The sequence below is a fragment of the Dermacentor andersoni genome, chromosome 6 (assembly GCF_023375885.2).
Source record: "Dermacentor andersoni chromosome 6, qqDerAnde1_hic_scaffold, whole genome shotgun sequence".
NCBI lineage: Eukaryota > Metazoa > Arthropoda > Arachnida > Ixodida > Ixodidae > Dermacentor > Dermacentor andersoni.
Genome location: NC_092819.1, coordinates 178,378,210 through 178,402,284, shown reverse-complemented (window position 1 = coordinate 178,402,284; position 24,075 = coordinate 178,378,210). Strand labels below are relative to the sequence as shown.

Here is a 24,075-nt window from a genome sequence, read left to right as displayed (position 1 = left end):
CATCCCTATCTTTACGATAGATGTTGTAGTCAACTGATAGCTGTAGGACTTCATCATCGGTGATCTCTGAGTGAAGCCACATTTCTGTGAGTAGTAGATTATCACAATTGTTTTCTAGATGTGAGCAAACTTCGACGGGTTTTGGGAGTGTGCTGCGCATATTCAAGAAAGATATCGAAAGCTGCGCTACAGCATTATGGACGCTTGAAATCTGAGGTGGATGACAACCTGATGAAACTGCCTGATGAAACTAATCTAAATTGAATGGTGCTGTCAGTGTCAGCACAGTAAGTGAACACAGTATTTTCCAATCTGCAGTTTATTGACAGCTAGCTTAAATGGCACATTTTCGGACTTTGTAAATTCAATTAACTTTTTTTTGCTACACTTGTTTGCAATTAAAAGCCTTCACTAACAGAAAAATTTGTATTTTTGAACTTATAAACGTTTTTAATTACTCTCTGCTTGTCCTCAAAGAAGGTAAATTTTGTTGCAACCTGTCTGCATTACCCCACTTAATATTTGCCAAGACAACGTTCACACTCAACTTGAAAAGATTCAATTGTAACACCAAGGTCTTTTGAACATAAATCAATGACTTTGCCTCCTGATGCTGACCATGTTTCATTGGTATCGTCGTTCGTCGATTTTTGGTACCATCGTATCTAGATTCAATAGTCTTAACCCTTTGAAGGTTTTTGCCGTACATGTACGGCGGCGGTTTTCTGTCCCGCAAGGTCTTTGCCGTACGGGTACGGTTCTGACCCTCCGTTTGAAATTTCGCGCCATAATGATGGTGCGTGCTCACCAGAGAGGTGCTGCCACCTCTTAGCACTTACAAGATGCGTTTGAAATTGGTGCTACCTTCTTGGGGAGATAAACAGAGCTGATTGCTAGCTTCAGCGCGTCGCTCAGACTGCGGCAACGCCCCTTTGGCGGTTTCGGTTTCGCCACGTGATCACAATGGAGGCACGCGAAACATCATTTTTTTCTTTGTCGGCACTCTCTTGCAGGGTGGTGGCAGTTGATTTCTATCTTGATAGGCACTGCTCTTAGCTTGTTTATCAGCACCGCTCACGAGTTATTCTCGCTCTCCCTGGCAACGCGCTTACGCGAGAGGGTGGTTCAGACCTCTGCCCAAGGCAGCCGCACGCAGAGATGTCATGCATGCGCCAACACCATTCCTCGCTCCAATAGAACAGACACGCATTTTAGGTGTGCAGACTGCGATAAGGCGCTGTGCGTAGACCAGTGTTTCAAGGAGTACCACGCTCGGAAATACTATTGAACATTTTGCAGTTCTGTGTGATGCCGACACCAAGATACTGTTCATAATTATTTTTTACTGTTTATTCCCGACTTTATACATTTTGTACATTCAAGATCCGCAATAAAGTAATTTGACCACCTGGGAAAGTTTTTTCCAAAATAATGCGACCCTCAAAGGGTTAAGTTGTTCACATAATGCATTAATAGCTTCAGGCAGGCAAACTTGTAATGCATCTTGTTTTCCCCCCCTGCCCCCCACACGACAACATCTCAACCTCAAGAACATATATTCTTGAAGATAACCATTGCAGTTCCACATTGACAGATGCTTGCCAATGCTTAAGTGCGTGCAAATTGCCATGCATATCTGCCTGTCCGCTTTCAATTTTCATTACGGTTTCGAAAATGGCAGTTAGCATTTCTTCAGTAGAAGAAATGCCTCATTACGAAGTGCCACATAAATAGCATGGATACTTGTTCATTGAAACAAAGACTGCTGGCAGTACAAAGTTTTGGTATCGATTTCTACCAAATGCTTTGAATAGAGAAAACATTGTAAAAACACGCGCTATGTGAAAGCCGACCCACCTGGGCAGCACATCTCGGCCAAGTCGCGGCCTTGTAGCCACCAGTGCAGCTACAGCAGTGGGCAGGGCAGTGCCCTGTGGCTCCAGCTGGTGCAGTGTCTCGGCAGCCAGCCACACCTGGGCTCTGCGCACATGCAAATCCTGCCTGGGATGAGAGAACCAATTCACACCATGTGTTCAGACTGCACATTTTGCCTTAGTCATACTTTTAACAATCTTACCAAACTTATGAACAAAACAAAAACATGCTTACTGGTTGACCACCGAGGCAGCCCGCTCCTGCAGCTGTTGCATCAGCAGGCAATGCCAGTCTCGGAGCAGGCACCGCCACCCACTCTGGTCGTCCACATCGCTCCCGCTGTGCAGGCTCAGCTGCAGGGCGAGAAACTCCAGAGACAGCACCTGCATTCGCCAAACAACAGCCTCCGTCACGTGTGCACACTGCTTTCCCTGCCGTGCTGCGATGGTTTGCTGCGACGTTCCCTGGCGAGGCCTATAATTGTTTGCCCCTCTGGGATACCAGCTCCATTCTCGCCCCACAGTCACCCAGCAACTTGTGCTGTTTGTCATTGGTGCACTCATTCTCCAGGGTCGGGCACCCTCAACATATAGGTAAGTTAAACCTATTAGCTGTTGTAGCCTTTCTGTTCCTTTCAAGCATTTCTAAGAAGATTCCACAGCTACTTTCGTCCTCCAGAACAAAAGTAGAAAATTATCTATTAAGGAAGTCATCAGGAAAGAAGACACAATCTCTCCAATGCTATTCACTGTATGCTTAGAAGTATCAAAAAATTGGACTGGGAAGGCTTTGCTTACATGAATTCCCACAGTGCATGGGATCTGAATAATTTTTTCTAGATTTAAATATTAGGTTTTTAAATGAAGATGTCTGCTGGTGCTACTATTCACTGCGAGTGAGAGAACTGTTGCCCTATAACTCTGCCCGCTCAAAAATTGTTAAAGGAGTTACAGCGACACTCTGCCTACGGTCCATGCTTAGAAGGTCGGGTGTGCACCAGCTCGAGCCTAGTTTCGAACATCAGGTCCAGAAAGTTTTAAAATGCCGGATTTCTTCATTTGGTTCGGTTACCAAAACCCTGCTGCAGAACCTCAAAGGTAGCAATAATCCTAAGGTGGGCGACGGAGGTGAGCAGGATTTCCAAAGAAAGGCACAGGTGGTGGTGCATTATTTTCACAAGAGCCACAACCTCAAGAAGGTGGACAACAGGTGTGCGTTACCTGTTGTGCCCTGAACAAACTGGCTCGCCTGTGCTCCCGAATCGCAAGATGTACTGTGCAAACATGCAAAGTGAAGCAAGCAAAACAACTCGTGCAGTGTTCCACAGCAGTGGTCTACTATGTACGGCTAAGTTTCTGAAGGATTTACATCTGGCAGACCTACCGTTGTGTGAACTACCAAATGAGGGAACAAGCCAACAATTTAAAGAAGGATATGAGCGCGCATCTTTCGGCGTGTTGCAGATTGCACTGCTGTGAGCCACGTATTTCTGAGGTGAGGATCCTGGGGAGGAGTAGAGAAAACCACATGCGAACTGCTAGAGGCATATCATGTTATGGTCAAGCTTGTGTTAGTCAAACATCTGTTTTGTTATACGAGGCAGAAATGAAACTGCTAGGTTTGTAGCATGCAAGATGACTTGTCATTTGCTCTTTGCCACCCCCTGGTGTAAAGAGTTTGTGTGCGATATATATGTAGCAAGCTTAATGCCTAATAACCAGTTGTGAGTGTAATGCCATCTCTCTGCTCTATCTGTCTACTCTAATGTTTCTTGGCAGGATTTTTTCGTAACAATATTATGCCGATGTCAGTGTTATTACACTTAACAGTGGACGTGCGGCTCAAAGGAGTTTCCGTGACATCGAAAGAAGAAAAAAAAAACTTTTAGGACACATAGAAGCTGGGAAAGCTGAACCGATGTAAGGTCACCAGAACGGTAGTTTGGGTACATTGGTAATCAATAAGAACATTAAAAGGCATGAATTGGACACGGACAAACAAAGGCACATACATTCAAGCCCACTTATATTCAAGTGCACAAAAATTCCATGTTACAATGGATAAGTGTTAAAACCGTGTTGCACAAAAAATTAAATAGCGGGATGGCAGAGGGAGGCAAGTGCCCCTCCCGACCTCCTTCCTCCATCTGGCTACCGATGGCATTCACTCATTTAACTCCTTTCGGGTGCTCCGATCGCGTGTAATAAACCGCGACTGTCGGTGTTAAAGAATGGCACTGCTATAACAACTGCAAACAGGTGTCACGGGCGGCAAGTGATATGCGAGCTATGCCAACGCATCACTTTAGTGGCCCCAAAAGGGGCCTTTTAAAAATGTGAGAACTTGCCGCAGCAGCCTGTCAGCTTGAGAAGCCCAGAAGAAACACTGAGGCGAAATCGCCACAAGCATCTCACCACATACTCCTGACTGGCTTGCACTAGAAAACCCTATGTCCGCCAGCCTTGCATGCTTTAAGTAAAGCTTGCCGACATCCTCCTCCAAGGCATCCAGGTGCTCCACATAATGCAGTGAAAGGTTCCTCGCGAAAACAAAGCCTTGGAGGGACTAAATCATCTGCCAGACCTCCAGTGAGGACAACGCTGAGGCACCCTGCCCTACCGCGTCATCCCTGCTGTCGTCGCCTTCACTGTCGCCGTCGCTACCCAATGTAAGCACATTCACGATGATCCCTCTTTCGTTAGAAGCACTTAGTTTCCAAATCTAAGGCAGTGCACTTTTCACCGGCAACGGCGTGCATTACCAATGATCAGCGAGCAGATCAGCCATCTTCCATTTCGGCAGCTAGTCAAACGAGGCTGAGAAACCACATGGCCAGGAACGATTTCAACACAATCAACAAAGACGAACACGAGTAATTAGGCTGTTCACAGAACTGCACTGAATGAGGAGCTAGCGAGCAATCTAGGAGCAGCGCAGTTGGCACGGTCCATTCGCGTTCGGAGGGGTGGAAGGGCGACGGGAAAAAGGCACACAGAGAAAGCTGGAAATGAGTTCGCAGCAGCTCGCATTTCTTGTTTTCTTTTTTTTCAAGGATTTCGCATTTCGCTAGTTTTAGGCACGAACACCCAGCAGCCAGGCTTCATCGTTGTGACCGATAATGCAGCATAGGGGCATTCTAGTAAGCAGGTTATTTCACCATGGAAAACATACAAATGTTGACGGTGCAGCAGCTTCTCATTATTATACAGTAAAACCTCGTTAAACCATGCCCCCTTAAACAGTAGTTTCGTTTTAAAAGAAGTAAAGTCAAATCCCCAACTCAGCGGCCATTGAACATAATGTGTTTTGTATCCGCATAAATCATACCAGCTTATTGCGTATGTATCAGTGTGATGCCCAGTTGGGGGCAAAGGTTAGTGTACTCAAAGGTTCTGACGGTTCTCTTAGGCGGAGCCTTTGAAAACCCAATTGAGGACAAAGCCGTTGGTTTCGAAAACACACACACACTTTTAATGGAACTTGGAGAGGCAAAACACGCGGCTTGGCGGCACGAGCAGACGGTGGCGGCGGCGTTCTGGCCGGGCAGCTGTGCGTAGAGCTCAGGCCCGTAGCCCGACTGCTCTCATCCTGCCCACGGGCACAGAAGCTCGAAGGCCGGCCTCGGGCAGCAGGCGGCACGACAGACGGGGGCGGCGTTCTGGCCGGGCAGCTGGCGTAGAACTTGGGCCCGTAGCCTGACTGCTCTCGTCCCGCCCATAGGCACAGAAGCTCGAACGCCGGCCTCGGGCAGCAGGCGGCACGCTCGGGTAGACTGGCGACGCACAGGAACAGGTAGAGGCCCCGGTCGGGTGAAGTCCTGGTGGCTCGGGTCCGGAACCTGACAGCCCGTCTTCAACTCCCGGTCCGGTGGCCGACCTTCTCCTGGCATCGCTTTCTGGAATTCTCCCGGCGTCTCTCAGCATCTCCCCTGCGTCTCCCCCCTTCTGCCAGCGTGCCACGCTTTTTCTTCTGCTCTGGCCGATTTGTCATTTTCCGATTGGCTGCCTGACACCCCGTGGTCTTTCCTAATTGGTTGGCTTTTCTTCTTTTAGTCCCTTTTCTTGCGCCGCGCGTTCACGTGCCGGATGCTCTTCGACGTCGTCGTTTTCCTCCTTCCAGCACATAATTCGCCTTGGCGCGCGCACTCCTTGTCATCTGCTCCTGTCCGTCCCGACCACCGCACCACGTCGCGCACCACACATCACAATCAGTTAACACGTAGTGTTCCCACTTTTCGTCGCGCAAAAACACTGGTGCACCGCCTCCATCGGGTGGCCCGGCAGAACAACAAGCCACAGAGATTGGAACACCGGCCTCCAAGCGCCTCGTGCATTCGTCGTGAAGCCACATCATCATCTCGGCGGCGTGCTAGAGAGTGTTATGGCGTCGCGTACGAGGACTCGCGTCATGCCGAAACTCTGATAAAAAAAGAGCCGGATGCTCAGCATAGAAGAAAAATTAGAGATCGTTCGTGCTATCGAACGTGACACAAAGAAGTCGGTGCTGGCACTGTTGACTACGGTGTGTGGCATTTGGAATGCAAAGAAGTTGTTCAGCAGCGCTGCTGCAACCGCGAAGAGATGTCGGCTGCAAGGTTCGACTTTTCGCCATCGTTGCCTCTATTGTTGCCGAAGTGTCGGCTAGCAACAGTGATGAAGACGGCATGGAAAGTGACAGCACAGGAAATTTAGGCCCGACAGCGGCAGAAGCTGCGCGTTACGTCAGCCTCATGAATGCAATCGTCCCGACGAGAACAGCACCCCGCAATGAAAAAGGTGCCCCGCGACTTCTGCAGTGTTACAGCACGCGTGCATAGAGAATACGTAACGCCAACGAGGAATCTGCCATGCGAGTGTTTGTCGAGAAGAGGGGGCTGGCTGAAAAGCTGTCTCGCAGCTTCAGTAAGCTTGAGACCGTTGTCGCTCATACGCCGCTGCCGCATCAAACGAAAATAACACTTTAGTCCCGCGAACTAAATAAATACTGCATGTTTTTTTCCTCTTTCATTGCACTCTCTCTAATTCCGTTTTTGACAGGTAAGTGGTCGACCTCATGCTATTTCGTTTAAACAGTACTACCATTCAGTACATACTTTTTCCGAGCTCCAGCCAACCACGGTTTAACGAGGTTTCACTGTAACTGATATTTTGTTAAAACCAGTAGCATTATAAGTGGGTTCGAATGTGTACACACACACACGCACACACACAGGTGCTACTTCCAACAACTTATTCATGCCATCCTGTTGCTACTTTACACACAACAGACATCAATGTAGTCTGAGCAAACCAGTGATACACAAAGGCTTGACAACCTGTCAGTTATGGTCAGACAGCGTACAGTAAGGAATGAAGTATAGAAAACAGATTTTTTATCTGGCCATTATTAAATATTTCATAGCCCATTGAATACAAGCCCACAAAATATGGCAACCATGTGGTAGAAAATGTAGCGAAATAACTAATTTCCAAAATGAAAAAAAATTTCCTTGCTATATACTTCAAAGAGTATACATTAGGCTCTGTTCTGCAAAAGAAATTTTAGTTCTTGGTATTGAGGTATTGAGGTTTGAATATTAGATAGCGCCTAAGATTTGTGTTTTGATAAAAGTACAAAAAGCAAACAGCATTATATATAAGGGGACATGGCATCAAGAAAAAAAATTTTTGTTACTGGCTCTAGACACATCAATCTTTCAGAACACATTGAATCCTGTGTGCTGATTACAAATATACAATTACATTTTTGGAAAGTCAATAAAAGAAAAGTAGTTGCAATTCCTGTGTTAAAAATTTGGAAGTACCTTGCAAGAATTGTACTGCAACATCATAACTAAAAGTAAGCAAGTATGTTCGTGGACGTTCAAAGACATTTGCATTTGGATGTTTGCATCTATACGTTAGCCAAAGTTATGAATCATAATGTTGCAGCTTTACAAATGCAGGGTGCCTACCAACTTGACATTTCCAAATTCCCTCAGTTTTCCAGGTTTTCCCTGAGTGCCTCTGCAAAATTCGTGAGTGACAAAGAACTTTGTTTCATTTATTTTATTTATTTATTTATTCATACTGCAGGCCAACGTACTGGCCCATGCAGGAGGGGCAATACAGTTGACAAGGTAATGATAATGCAACAAAGATATATATATCTTTGGAGAGGGCACGGCACATGGCCTGCAGAAAACATGCCTTAGCTGGCATTACCGTCTATGCAGGTTTTGTCGTGGATTATAGGAGCGACGACTACGAGTGACACAAACTGGCTACCTATCAACGGACCTTATCGGGATACTGCGAGCAATGCGTGGGAGGATCGGCTGTCATCAGCGGTGACGTCACATCTGGCTCAACTAGAAAACGAGCAGCACATCCAGGAAGCCTTCAGAGGGCACGGCACATGGCCTGCAGAAAACATGCCTAAGCTGGCCTTACTGTCTATGCAGGTTTGTTACCACTCCAATGCTACATGTTACCGAAGTGACAATCGATTTTTGTTGGTATTGCTGTGCCCTCCCAACTGTATTGCTAGTGTCATTGATTGCTGGTCTGCAGTGCTGATGCTTTTGATGTCAGGTGACGAGGAAAACCTCGGGCCAAAGACAGCTGAAATGTTGGAGCAAATCTTACAAAATCAGGCTACATTTGAATCTAAGATAGATGCTATGAAGGAGGAGGTATCCGATTTAAATACTAAAACTGACAAATTGACCGGCTATATTAAAGTGCTTGAGGAAATGAGTGAGCGTATTACTAGCCTGGAAACTATAGTTCGGCAACAGGAACAGAAATTAACTGACTATGAAAACAGGAGCAGACGCAATAACCGTATCGTTTTCGGCCTACCTGAAACTTCTGGTGAAACCGAATCAGACTTGAGGGGAGCCGTTGTTGGTAATCTGTTCGAAGTAAACTTGGCCGTTATAGTGAAATCAGTAGACAGAATTCACCGGCTGGGCAAGGAAAAACCAAATAGTTCAAGACCAGTCATTATAAATTTTTATAGTCACTCAGAAAAGGAAAATGTGCTCAAGAACTGTGGAAAGCTGAAGGGGTCTACCATTGGCATCAGCAATGATTACGCGAAGGAAACCGTCGATGTCAGGAAGAAGTTGTGGCGAAGCGGTGAAGAAGAAAGAGCAAATGGCGCAAAAGTGAAGCTGAGTCATGATAAGCTTAAAGTAAACGGTGAGCTCTACGAATGGGATAGAAAACGGAACATTCGTTGTCAGTGCAAGCACAGACAAGATAAACCAAAACGTCACGACGGCTCTGAAGCTTCCGCTCATCGCGGATCGCGTATGCCTGGAGCGGTGGATAGTAGGGGCGGGATCCCACCTCAGCAGGCGCGATCATAGCTAAAATTTCTTTTAATACATTTGCGAAGCATTGTAAACAAAGTCACAGATTTAGAATACTTACTTATTACATACAGTCCCCATTATGGTCATAACAGAGACATGGCTGAATAGTGTCATAACGGATAACTCCATTGTACCACCGGGATACAAGATTTTTCGATGAGATGGGGACACTCGAGGTGGTGGCGTGGCAGTGATAACTAAAAGCACAATGGTGGCAATAAAAGTGGATTGCCATTTACCAGAAACAGTGTGGTGCAAGGTGAATTACGCCAACATTACGTATCTTATTGGAGCAGTCTACAGACCGCCTAGCACTCCGCCCGAGTTTCTAGAGGACTTAAATATGTTTTTGTGTGATCATGTAAATGGAAACACAAGACTTATAATGGCTGGAGACCTCAACTTACCGCATATTAACTGGGAAAGCTTTTCAACAGGTCATGTAGAAACCCGTAGCGCTGATAGGCTATTACAGCTAATGGCATCATCATTTTTAATTCTTAAGGACCCTTACCAGGGCATTACATAAGGGAGGGGGGGGGGGGAAGCAGTATTGAAATAACATATAAAGGATCGAATGCTATTCAACAATGAATCAACTAGGTTACAAGTATACAGAGCGCGCACACGCACACAAGAAGGATACAGTAAAGAGCAGTGGAAAACACAAGGCAAAAAAAAAGGTAAAACACACATCCTTCCATAGAAGGATGGGGTGGAGCAAGTAATTAGGAATAAGCTAACAAATGAAGATATACTTTGTAATAAAAGATTGACACCCAACAGGACATTGTAATACAAGACAAAGTATACAAAGCATAACGTAAATCAATATCTTCTATTGGACAATGTAATGTAACAATGGTGTGAGAAAACAAAAATGTGTAGTTCAAGTTACTTGACAAAGAGCTCAGTTAAGGACTGCCTGAATTTTTCTGGATTTCTCTCAAGAGCAACTGCTTCGGGAAGGCAATTCCAGTCTTCAATGGCTGCGGGAAGAAACGATTTGTTGAATGCAAGAGTCGAACCACGAAGGCGTTGGACACTGTTGGAGTTGAACAGGCGGCGAGAAGTTCGAACGGGTGGCAGTAACAGTGTACCATGCAGGTTAGAAAAGTTGTGATATAGCTTATGGAACAGGCTGAGACGTGAGATTCTGCGCCTTACTGCTAAAGGGGGTAATTCAAGAGATGATTTAATGTGGGTTATGCTGACGTATGTATTATAGTTTGATGAAATAAATCGGGCAGCACGATTTTGGACCGACTCGAGAGAGGTAATCAAATAATCTTGACAAGGGCTCCAAATCGGAGAGGCATATTCGAGTTTGCTCCTAACGAAGGTTTAGTAGGCTACTTTCCTGATTTCCGGGTTTTCTCATAATCTGACACAAATTGTAAAAGACTGCACAAGAATCACCCCTACGTCACAGTCATTGTTAGACTTGTTTTCATATCAAGTAAAGTGGCCGATTACGCCGTATCAGTTGAGGAGGGCATATCGGACCACAGGATGGTTGTAGTTGACGTGTTCTGTGACACCAGCATTCAAGCAAAGCGTCATGTTTATGCACATGTTAAAGACTACGGTCGTGCTGATGATACGACTATCATTGACTTTTTAGAAACGTCGCTTGGAAAATTTCAGATTATATCAAGGCTTGAGTCAGTTGAACAGCTCTGGAAACGTTTTAAGAAAATTGTGCAGTACTGTTTAGATAACTACGTACCTACTCGCACTAAGAAAACTAAACGAAGAAACCCATGGATAAGCCAAAAAATAATTAAGATGAAGCGCAGAATAAAAATATTGCGCAAACATAAAAGGTTCTCGATGGAAATTTCTCGTGCAAAAGAAAACTTGAAGCCAGAGATGGCGCAGTCTAACAAACAATTTTTTAATAACACTCTCACTAACTTTCTGAAGAGCTCACCACGAATGTTCTGGCTGTTTTTTAAGGAAATGAATGAAGGAATTGAACAGATTGTAGAAGGAACGGAAGTAATTACGGAAAAGCCTGATATCGCTGACAGATTCAATCGATATTTCCAGTCAGTGTTCTGTACGGACCAGGATGACAACAAAGAATATGAATCGGCTCATACATTGCCACTTCAAGCAGATATTAATATTAACCGAGAAGGCGTGTTTGATCAGCTGCTCCTTCTGGACACGAAAAGGTCATGTGGGCCTGACGGTATACCGAATGAATTTCTGCGATGATTCGGGGAGTGGTTGTCGTATTACCTAGTAATTAATATTTCAGAAGTCTTTAAAATGCCACTCGCTACCTCAAGATTGGCGTAGAGCAATTGTGGTCCCGATTTTAAAAGGCGGCAATAGAACAATGTTGAGCAACTGAACAATGAGCAATAGAACAATGCTGAGCCTGTGTCTCACATCGGTGCTGTAAAATATTTGAGCATATAGTGGCCAAATACATCAGACAATTTCTGGAACAAAATGACTTATTATGTTCGTTTCAGCATGGATTTCACAGTGGCCTTTCAACTGTAATGCTGTTGATCGAAACGATTCATGATTTCTGTATTGCTATAGATGCCTGTGTACAAGTTAATGTTACATGCATAGATTTTGTGAAGGCTTTTGACAAAGCTTCACACCGTAAACTGCTTTTCAACCTTCGCAATGTCGGTCTTAGTACGGATGTTCTTGATTGGATAGGAGCATATTTAAACGATCTCGAACAAGCAGTCAGAGTGACAGATACCTTGTCGGGAAATCGTGAGGTGCATTCGGGCGTGCCGCAGGGTTCCGTACTAGGGCCACTACTTTTTATGCTATACATTGATGATATCTCAGCGGTTGTCCAATCACCTGCAAAAATTAAGCTTTTCACAGATGATTGCCCAACTTATTGTCCGGTAACATGCAGGGAAGAGCAATTTAAAATCAACAAGTGCCTTCAAAACTTACGCTCGTGGTGTAAAAAATGGGGTATGGAAATTAATTTTTAAAAAAAGACACACACATATAACACACACATAACAAAAAGAAAGGAAGTGATCTCATTCACATATAATATTTCTGATAATATACAGGTAAAAGTATGTAGTTTCAAATATTTGGGTATAACCATAACAGATAAATTGAACTGGTGTCCTCATGTCGAAAATATTTGTCAATCAACATACAGGAAGTTGTGCTACCTGCATTTTGCCAGGCAAAAAAAGAAGTAAAGTTGATTGCATACAAGACATATATCCGTCCGAGCCTAGAATACGGTGGTGCTGTGTGATCAAAAGGTTTTAAAACATAAACTAGAACGAATTCAAAGAATGTCAGTTCGCTTTATCTGCTTTAAATATCAACGTGACTCCGTAACTGAAATGTTAAAAACATGTAACTTGGAACCACTGGAATCAAGAAGGCAGAAGCAGCGATTGAAATTGCTTTTTTAAATACTACACGTTTTTTTAAATACAACCTCGCATTTCATTTTTCTTTTAAAGGGTGATGATGATGATGAATATAGTGTTTTGTGGCGCAAGGGCCAAGTATGGCTAAAGAGCGCCATGCCAATGTGAATGTGTTCAATGTGAAGTTATAAATTACGAACAAGGGATGTGACAGGGCTGAAAAGGGGCCTAAAAGACGGTAGAATACACGTCATAAAACTATGGCAATGACTATGAAGCATGCCAAGGACACGAAAGATACATTGTGAAAGAATGCCAAAATTGGTCCTAGGCTAAAAATTCCTAAAAGCACTACTGCCGTAACAGAGCCCTTGAAGCTCAAGGACCTGAAGGCGCATGCTATACAAGGACTACTATCCCAGCAGCATTCTCTGTAGAGAGGACGCGGTACGAAACCTTTGGAGTATTAATATGCAAGACCCCATCTTTCAAGAAACCTACGACAGCTTTAGTGGTAAAAAGGGGTTCTTTACCAATAAACACAGCAGGATGGAGAGGGAGACAATAGTGGTATGCTAGAGGAAAATGTTTCCTTCTTTCTCTTTCAGCTTCTCGCCACTCCACGAGGACGTGGAGGACAGTGAGCCTCTCACCACATCTACCACAGGTTGGAGGCTCATTGCCAGCCAATAGAAAATTCTGAGTACCATATGTGCGTCTTATTCTGAGTCGACAGAATAGGACATCAGTTCTTCGTGATTTTGTAACGGAGGGCCAGAAACCTAACTTTGGCTTAATCAGGTGGAGCTTATTATTTGTTTCACTGTCCCACAAGTGTTGCCAGCAGCTTCGCAGTTTAGTTTGCAAGAAAGGCTTGAGATCTGTGGTAGGAATAGCAGTGGTAGGATTGATAGCTTGCGATGTAATTGATGTGGCAATTTGGCCTGCCAGCCCATTACCCTCAATGCATCTATGGCCAGGAACCCAGTATATTATTACATGTCTACGAGCTGAATAAATATTGCACAAGTACGAGTAAAGCTGAATAAAAACAGGATTTTTGTGTTTTCTTAAGGACATCAGTGCTTTTATGACACTTAACGAAATATATGAAGCTGATGTGTGATCTCTGCATATGGAGTGAGCACTCATTCGATTCTACATATAAGCTTTCAATTGGGCCAGTTCTGAATGCGCCTGCGGCCAGACGGATACCGAGGTGGTGGACGGGATCCAGCATCTTTAGTGCGCTCGGGGCGGCAGAGTTGTATACTAAGGCACCATAGGATGTCGGCCATTCTTTAAGAATTGCAAGATTGTGAGCAAAGATGGCAGCCAAATAATGCGAGAGATAATCGAAGCCACTGAGATTGAGCGTTTGGGAAGTATGTGCGTGAGCACGCCATCAGTCTCCCTTAGTGCAAAGGAAATAGATTTCCTCACGCGCTAATCTGAAATTTTGTATCCTGTTCCTTTTTTGCGATGTCGAGTGCAGCAGAAATGATCACAGGACAAAGCCGGCTTGGCTTTGGTAAAAGGCCATGTTTGTCAAAAACTTTTTTTTTTGTTTATTTGGTTTTTGTTGCTACCTCCCCCACCCCCCTGAGTATCTTCCTGTATTTATTCAATTGACAAGGGAATAAAATGATAGTTGCAAGTAGCGCTCTGTGGTGTATGTTTCTCTTCTGCGTGTCTCGTCAAAATGTTGCGCAATCCAACCTCTAAAATGCTATGCCAACACGCCCAGTCGTCAACCTTGGCAAGTTTCACCATAGTCTAGCTGTGATTGAATTAGGCTCTTGTAAATATTCATTAGACATTTTCTGTCGCTACCCCATGTCGTGTGAGATAGCATTTTGAGCAAGTTCATTGTTTTTAGACATTTAGTTTTGACATATTTTATGTGCGAGATGAAAGTAAGCTTAGAGTCAAGTATTACAACTAGAAATTTGTGCTCTTTCTTGACAGGTATTTGCTGTCCACATAGTTCCACGCACGGGTCTGGAATCAGGCCTCTCTTTTTGTAAAAAGAACACAAGAACTTTTCTGGGAGTTGACTTTAAATCCGTTTTCATCTGCCCACTTGGGCACTTTGTTCAATACCTGCTGTACTTGTCTCTTGCACACTGCGGTGTTACAGGATTTTAAGCCTACTTGAATGTCATCCACATTAACAGAATAAAAAATCACCGGTGGTAATGAAGCATGCAGTGTGGTCATCTTAACTATGAAGAGTGTGCAGCTGAGCACACTTCCTTGAGGTACACCAGTTTCCTGTATAAATGGACGTGACAACACATTGCCGATATTAATGCGGAAGGTACAATTGGGCAAATAGCATTCTATTAGGGTTAGCATATTGCCATGGATTCCCATTCCCGACAAGTCTCTCAAGATTCCTTAGCGCCACATTGTGTGATATGCCTTCTCCATATCGAGGAATACGGATAGGAAAAATTGTTTATGTAGAAAGACGTCGCGAATATTTCCTTAAGTGCGTACGAGGTGATCGGTTATGGACCGCCCTAGAAGCCACACTGATAGGGATCAATGATGTTGTTTAATTCCAGGAAATGCATGAGTCGCCGATTGATCATTTTCTTAAGCAGCTTACAAAGGAAACTTGTGAGGGCTATCAGGCGGTAACTTGCCGCCAACGAAGGATTTTTACCTTGCTTCAAAATGGGGATCACAATCGCTACTCTCCATGCAATTGGAAGCTATCCGGCACCCAAATAGTGTTGAAAAGTGCAAGTAAAGTCAGTTGTGTATCAGTGTGTACGTTCTTAATCATGTCGTACATTATTCTATCAGGTCCTGATGCAGAGCTCTTGCATGTGATCAAGACAGCTCTCAGCTCGGCAATACTGAAAGGACAGTTATATGTCTCGTTCTGTGAACATTTACGATCAAGTGCCTTACTTTCTGCTATTTGTTTGTGTTTTAGGAATGACTTCGAATAATGGGTGGCACTGGATACTCATTCAAAATGCTTTCTGAGAGCATTGGCCTGCTCTTCCAGGCTATATCTTTTATCATTTACCAAGGGTAATGGATGAATTTGCTGTCCCTTTAGCCTTCTTACACCATCCCATACTTTTTTCTCTTGTGTGTAAGAAGTGATACCCGATAGAAATCTCACCCAGCTTTCTCTTTTTGCCTGTCGTCGTGTGCGCCTCCTTTGTAATTTTATATGCTTGAATTCAATTAGATTCTACGCATTTGGCGATCGAAGAAGCATGTCTTATGCCCTATTCTGCCTCTTTAGCGCTTCTTCGCAATCTTCGTTCCACCACGGGACACGTCTTTTGTATGAAAGACCATTTGTTTGTGGTACGCACTTTTGCACTGCGTCAATAATAAAATGAGTAAAATATGACACGGCATCATCTATATTATAATATCCTAAAAAGTCTCAAGGTAAATAAGTACATTCTTTAAAACTTTTCCAATCAACTGAGACTAATTTCCAGTGAAGGACATGCGGTGGAGAATCATATTGTGCTGTTAAATTTAGTGACTGGGAAGTGGTCACTTCCAAAAGGATTCTTGATGACATTCCATTTCAGGTCAGACAGAAGAGAAGCAGTACCAATTCCTAAGTCTATCAATGAGTATGAGTTGTGACGGAATACATTGTAATAAGTAGGCTCCTTCTTATTAAATAGGCATGCACCAGATGTCGAAAGAAAATGTTCTATCAGCCGACCTCTCGAGTCACAACGGGAATCTCCCCACAGGGTGTTGTGGGCATTAAAATCACCCACGAGTATGTAGGGTTCTGGAAGCTGATTTATGACGTTGTAGAAATCTGTTATCTGGAGGCGATAGTTTGGGGTATGTAAATGGGCAAACAGTAACCAATTTATTAAAAAGAACTCCCCGCACTGATACTGCTTCGAGGGGTGTCTGTAAGGCTACATGATGACAAGCTGCAGAGAGAGAGAGAATAAACATTTTTATTGGGTGAATGCAGCTTTGGAGAGGTGTCGTCATTCCAGAATGCCTTGAGCTCGGGCCGCATCCTGGGCCCTCGCAATCAGCCGTTGCTGATCCTCGAGGTCGGAGCTGGCCAAGGCTCTCTCCCAAAGCTCATTAGTGGGGTAAGGGTTCGGAGGATTTAATGGTGCCGCTCTGCAACCCCCTACTATGTGTCTGAGGGACCCGGGCTCTGCGCAGAAGCGGCATTGCGGAGAGAATTGTGTAGGTGCTATGAGGTGATTCCTGGTTGGGTGGGGGAATGTATTAACCTGTAGAGCTCGGAGGAATTGCTCCTGCTCTCTAGGTAGTGACTTGTGTGGGGGTGCATATGTTCTGCGGGTGCATGCGCTCAGGTTCAGCTTCCTCGGCGTCGGCTCGGTGGGTCAGATCTCGAGCCACGTGGTTGGCGACCTCGTTGCCAGGAATGCATTGATGAGCTGGCGCCCAGATGATCATGACTGATCTTGTTGGCGGCTTTTGATTGATGATCCGGAGCATAGTGGTATGAATTCTGCTGCTAGCACAGTTGCGGCACGCCTGTTGGGAGTTGGTCACTATGACTTCAACTGTTTGGGAGAGCGTCACTGTTTGGGAGAGCGCGAGGGCTATGGCCGCTTCCTCGGCTTGGAGGGGATTGTATCGTGTGAGCGAAATGCTGGTCCGATGTTCTTTGTTGACGACTACGGTGGCTGTTGTGGCTGCGCATCTGGGGTAACAAGCCGCGTCCGTGTAGGCTGTAGAGGGTAAAGTCCCGTGTCGTTTGTGTATGGCCAGGGTGCGGGCCTCCCTTTGCTCTGCATGGTGCGCTGGGTGCATATTTCAAGGTAGAGGACGTACGGTGATGTTGCTCCGGATGGCATGGGGTAAGCTCACAGTCTGAGGCGGCGGATGGCTCAGAGGGGCAGAAAGCCCCAGGTGTAAGAGAATGGACCTCCCCGCTTCCGTAACCGCCAGCCTTGTTCGCTGACTGGATAACTGTGCCTCTATCAGCTCCTCGGCCGTGTTGTGCACACCTAGTCGTAGTAGGCGTTCTGTGGACGTACTGATTGGCAGGCCCATCGTCTGCTTATATGCCTTTCTGATCATTGTGTTGATTTTCTTTAGTTCCGTCGCGTTGAGAAGTGCGTATGGAATAGCGTAAGTTATTCGAGATACGACGAAGGCTTAGACATGCCGAGGCGTGTCTGCCTCCCCCATGCCTCTTGTCTTGGTTGTTATTCGCCGGATCATGTGGGTAACTTGGGCTGTTGTATTCTTAAGCTTTTGAATTAATATTGTATTGGTGCGATCCGACTAGAAAACCACTGCCAATATCTTTACGCTCTGAGACGGAACGATGGTGTGTCCCTCCAGTTGTACGTTGATAGTCGGCAAGTCGGATGTGTGCTTCTTTCGCAGTGAGACCAGGAGTAGCTCCGACTTTTGGGGGGCGCAGCTGAGCCCGCATGACTTAGCATAGTCGCTCACCACGTCTGCAGCTTCCTGCAAGCGGTTCTCCATTTCCCCGATGGACCCTGTGGACGACCAGATGGTAATGTCGTTGGCATATAGGCCATGCCGGATCCCTGGGATGTTATCGAGGAGCGGCGGTAGGCCTATTCGGCCGATATTGAAAAGGAGAGGAGATAACACTGGGCCCTGTGGTGTGCCGCGCCTGCCCAGTAGGAAGCGGTTTGTGGCTTTGTCCCCGACCTTTAGGATGGCTTTTCTATCTGAGAGGAAATCTCTGATGTAGGAGTACGTACTTGTCTGCAATGACTGCCACGCCACCGCACGAAGCGTTAGCCTCGTCACAGTCTTTTCGGAAGATGGCGTAGTTGTGAAGAAAGTTTGTTTGTGTGCTTTTCAGATGAGTCTCTTGAACACACAGCACCTTTGGATTATGTTTATGCAGAAGTTCTTTAACATCATCACATTCCAATATAATATTTTTGCATCCATAGTGAAAGTGTATCATGATGTGTGTTCAAGAGAGGAAAACTATGTTAGCCCACAGGAGGCTTACCAGGCCCTGTGATGGGGGATTTGCCTTTTTTGGCAAGCCCCTGCGAGCTGTGCCGATCCTTCGGTGTCTGAGATGCTGATACACTTAATGTATCCATCGCCTCCCCAGAGGCGCTGGATGCCCGCTCGCAGTGTACGTTCGCGGGTGTTTAGGGCTTCTCTGTGCGAACAGAAGCCCTAGAAGTCGTAGAGCCTGCAGGTTCGGTGGACTGCTGGCTCTTCTTGCTGGCTGGTGGAACAGCACTAGCTGATCCCACAGTGGGGGCAAGTGGTGCTACCGTAGGTCTACTTTGCGTGGTCCTAATGGCCGCCAAGAACCGTTGTGGCATTGCCCCCTGCCGTGCCATGTCGGAGAAAGAAGGCAACACAAATGAGAGGCATTTTCGTGCTTCCTTGAAGGAAATAATTTCTTTTACTTTGAGCGTAATAATTTCTTGTTTTTTTCTTCCATAAGGTACAGGAGCGAAAATATGCCAGGTATTCACCGTCACAATTTGCACAGTGGGGTGGATCATTGCAGTTATCAGCAGGGTGCTCATGCGATGTGCACTTTGCACAGGTGGTACGGCCCCTGCAGCTCTGAGAGTCGTGACCAAATCTTTGGCACTTAAAACAGCGTCGAGAGTTTAGAATGTACGGTCTTACGTTTATTTTTATGTAGCCAGTTTCGATCTGATCAGGGAATGTGATCGTACAAAAGGTAAGTATGAGGTGTTTTGTCAGAATTTCCTTGTCGTCGCGTTGGATCTTAATTTGCTGTCCATTCATAACATGTTGCTCTTTCCAGCCTTCTAGGAGCTCTGTCTAAGTCAGTTCCAACAGATCCTTATCTGATGCTACCCTTCGTGTACTATTCATTGAACGATGAGGACTCGCAGAGATTTGAGTGCCGCCAAACGAGATGAGTTTTGGCAGATTTTCGTACTGAGCTTTATCACGGACTTCAAGGAGAATGTCACCACTGGCCATTTTCGTGACTTTGTATCCTACACCTAGGGTCTCAGTCAGGCATTTCGCGACAACAAAAGGTGATACAGTTCTTACAGTCTTGTCGGGGGTTTCGCTGTGAATCACATGGAAACGTGAAAAAATTTCAATGGACTTATTAAAGAAGTTGAAACATTAATTGGTGCGCCCTCTTTTTGTGAGAGGACGATCAGGGAGCCTCAGGAAAGAACAAGCCACACAAATTGGAGTAATTTCGGCCGTGGTTACAGCCGCCCACTGCGGAGCCCAACAAGGGGACGTGACAGGCCTTATAAATAAACAAGGTCTGCCAATGCCAGCTGTACACAACCACTATAAGCAAATATGATATAACCAAGCTTGGTTATTTCACACAAGGTTAACCCTAGCTGCCTGGAGGATCAGAAATTCAGAAGTGAGAAAAAGACAGGAAAGTTGGAAAGTGAGAGAAAGACGAAGGTTCGAGGGGGAGAGAGACAGGAAAAGGCAACTACCGATTTCGCCCGGGTGGGTCAGTCCGGGGGAGCCGTCTACGTGAAGTCGAGGCCAAAGGGGTGTGTTGCCGCCACTGAGGGGCCGTAAAGGTCCAAACACCCGGCATCGGTTCAACCCCCAGGATCCCCTTTTCCACAACACACGTGACAGTGCATGCTCACTGAGCTCACTCAAAGGCAATTCGTAATTTGTTATTCACCGTGTTTCAAGATGCTTCGATATGTATAAACGCAATTGTTATAATTTTATAGCTGTTAGATCAGCACAAGAAGGAAAGAAGAAGCATTTTCTTGCATGATACAGTCGAACCCACATATAACAATACTGGGTTTAACAATACATCGGTTATAACAATGAGAGGCTGTTGCACCATCAACTTTGTGTATGTTTTCCATGGTGAAATAATCTGATTACTACAATATCCCAATGCCACATTACTGGTTATAACGATGAAGTTTGGCTGCAGGGTGTCCGTGCCGAAAGGTAGTGAAATGCGAAGTCCTTGAAAAGAAAAAAAGAAAACGAGAAATTCAAGCCACTGCACGATGGCCCGCTGCCCAAACAGCCGCTGCGCGCTCATTTTCCAGCCTTCTCTACGTGCATCTCTCCCATTGCCCTTCCACCCATCCGAACACAAATGGGCTGCACCCTAGCTCTTGTTAGGAATGGCCGGACGGGGTGGCAACGTGCCAGCTATTTCAGCCCGCTGCACGTGTTCCCAACCAACCGGACGGGGCGCACTTCAGAGAACTGCGAATAACCGGCAGCCACATGGCGCGGGGTTACCTACCCGCCAGTGCCACCCTTGACAGAGCAGAGCTCTACGAAGCCCTCTGACGTCGGCTCCGGACCTTTACACCTGTGTGTGTGTGTGCAACACGAGTATGTGAGCCCGCCTCCTCCAAAAGGGCGGGTCATCTTCGGTGATGTCGAACGATGACTGGACGAACGTTTCCATTCGCTTGGAATCAAGGGGGGGACAAGTGCTTATAAGCAGCGGTTGTCGGCTGCGAGAGCGTGCTCGTTGTGTGCTCGTCGTAGTGAGCTGAGTGCTCGTTGTCATGCTAGAAATGTACTAGTGAGATGCGTGCTCGTTGTCATGCTCGAAATGTACTCATGAGCTGTGTGCTCGTAAGCTTTTTGCTGTATGTTAGGCTTGCGGGCTCCATTTGGGAGTCACGCTAGACTGTCGATGTATGTCTTGTCTAAAATGTTAATATGTAAATAAATCCTGTTCACCGAGTTCCTCTCTACGACCTTCAACTCCTTCAAATATTGGCAGCGGCGAGATCGTCCGACGACTCCTACATCTGGTTGACAGCGGTGGGATCGTCCGATGACCCTTACACTCTATGCCGTGCTACACTCTGAAACACAAATGGACTGTACCAGCTGGGCTGCTCCTAGATTGCTCGCTGGCTCCTCCCTCAGTGAGGAGCCAGCAAGCAATCTAGCGAGCAGCGAGCAATCTGCGAACAGCTTAATCGCTCGTGTTCATCTTTGTTGACTGTGTCGAAATCGTTCCTGGCCACATGGTTTCTCAGCCTCGTTTGACTTACCACCGAAATGGAAGATGGCTAATCCGCTCGCTGATTATCGGTAATGCACAACATTGCCGGTGAAAGGTGCACGGCTGTATATTTGGAAACTAAGTGCTTCTAACCACCGAGAGATCATTGCGAACGTGCTTGCATCAGATAGCGACGGTGACAGTGACGCCGACGACGGCAGCGATGAAGCGGCAGGGCAGGGTGCCTCAGCAATGTCCTCACAGGAGGTCAGGCAGATGATTCAGTCCCTCCGGGGCTTCGTTTTCGCGAGGAACTTTCTGCTTGCATTATGTGGAGCTCCTGGATGCCTTGCAGGAGGATGTCAGCAAGCTTTACGTAAAGCATGCAAGGCTGATTGACATAGGGTTTTCTCATGCAAGCCAGTGAGAAGTGCGTGGCGAGATGCCTGCGGCGATCTCGCCTCAGTGTTTCTTCTGGGCTTCTCAAGCTGGCAGGCTGCTGCGGCAACTTTCTCGCATTTTTCAAAAGACCCCTTTTGGGGCCACTAAAGCGATGCATCGGCAGAGCTCGCATATCGCTTGCCGCCCATGACACCTCTTTGCAGTTGTTATAGCAGCGCCATTCTTTAACACCGACAGCCGCAGCTTCTTACACGCTATTGGAGCACCCAGGAAGCAGTTAAACGAGTGAACAGAATCAGCAATTGGATTGAGGAAGGTGGTGGGGAGGGGCTCTGGCCTCCCCGCCATTATAGTTTTCTCACATCAGCTCTGCCATCCCCCTATTTTGATTGTTTCATGCAACCCAGTTACAATTATTGGTTATAATAATTGAATTTTCATGGCACTTGAATATTGTGATAAGTGGGTTCGACTGCATAAATTTGCTTCATTGAGAGTTGAATGTACCGCACCGTAGCTGCATAGCCAGACACACCGACGCGCAGCAGACCAAGAGCGCAACAACAGAGAAGCAGTTCACCGAGACACACGTCACCGCGCGCGTTTTGACGTGTATGAGCCGTGCCACACCACCTGTGCATGCGTGGGCATGCGGGCACAAGCTTGCGCACGTTTGCAAGCGTATGTGTGGTCTGGACTTAAGAGCGTGCTTTGGCGTCGTCATTGAGCACTTTAGTGGGCACAACCAGGCAAGTACCACACTGAAAGGTGCCACCAGCCTTACCTTGATCTGTGGAGAATTCCAGGTGCCGAGGAGTAGCAAGGTCCGCACCAGGGGCTCACCTAGGGTGCACAGCAATCGACACCTCCTGGCCCCAAGTCGACGACCGACTTCCACCAGGCTGGACAGCTGCAGAACCACTTGGCTTGCCGTGCCTGTCTCCCTGCAGTATCGTGCTCGGCAATAAGACCAGAGACAAGCCACTAATGAAATCTTATTTATATCCACCCAGAAAATAGATGCGTACAGGAGCAAAAGCATACACTGCGATGCAGTGAAAAGGCATGTAATGACGCACACTGTCCAATGACAAGCACTAGGTATAGAGGTTACCGTAATTACACAATTGTAAGTCGACCAATTTTTGAAAATGTGAAAATCTGAAGGGGGGGAGGGGGTCGACTTACAATCGAAACCAAAACATGGCACAGTAAGAAAGCGAGACCAACACGATATCAAGGGAGCTAAATGTAGTCACAATTTTAGGTTTGCTCTACGGACCTACCCATAGCTTTCTGCCATCCCACATGTTTGTCCACTTTTTGGAAGGGTTTTTAAACATTTTTTTAGTTTTACAGTGCACACAGCACTCATGGGAGGAAGTTTCGACAGTTCATGGAAGTGCCGCTGTTCCATTTGCGGTGGAACCCATAGTTCATGGAAGAGCAGACACCGCTTATGTGTTTCTCTTTTCATGTATCTCTTTAGTTTCATGTGTTCGATTTGACTGCCGGCCACATGTTAGTTCCGTGGTTCCTCAATCATGAGCGCTATGAGTCCACTGAACATTCTGCACTCGTTCACAGCAGCGTTCAAGAGGGCTGGTATCCTTTACGCTGAAGAAACAAATAACTGCGCAGCAGGCCAGAAGTTTGATGTTTCTTAATGGGTGGTGCGAGAGTGGCGACTGCAGCGAAGCAAAATTTTCACCTGTGACAGCAAACGAAGAGGTTTCCGCGGCCCGAAGTCGGGATGCTTTCCGGAGCTGGAGGCCAAGCTTGCGGCATACGTCGCTGAAATGCGTGATGGGTCCCTGCTAGTGACGTACGACATGGTCATGAGACAAGCCTGGATCTTCGCCATTTAAGGAACTGCTCCACCGTGAGTATGAGTGGCTGACGGCAGAACACTGCGAACTTACGCCAACTGGACATGTCAAAAGACCCTCCCTGATGGCTGTGTGTGGTTGGGTGCTTTCGGCGTGGACTTATGTATGTATGCAAATGCACTTATGTATGCAAATACAGAATTTTGCTGGACGATGACGTGCTGTGGAACCGTAGCAGCAATGATGATGGCAGCACTAGTGAGGACGATGGCT

At 46.2% G+C, this 24,075-nt stretch overlaps 1 protein-coding gene across 1 annotated transcript in view; it reads right to left on the bottom strand.

Moving 5' to 3' along the window:
* The window catches only part of LOC126523919 (uncharacterized), a 359,924-nt gene that overhangs the window by 197,790 nt on the left and 138,059 nt on the right, over positions 1 to 24,075 (bottom strand). Inside the window, exons 6-8 of the mRNA XM_050172335.2 lie at positions 22,758 to 22,917; positions 2,110 to 2,258; positions 1,858 to 2,001 (exon numbers count right to left, since the gene is read on the bottom strand). Of these exons, the coding sequence (XP_050028292.2) occupies positions 1,858 to 2,001; positions 2,110 to 2,258; positions 22,758 to 22,917 (453 nt within the window). The remainder of the gene's footprint in view (positions 1 to 1,857; positions 2,002 to 2,109; positions 2,259 to 22,757; positions 22,918 to 24,075) is intronic.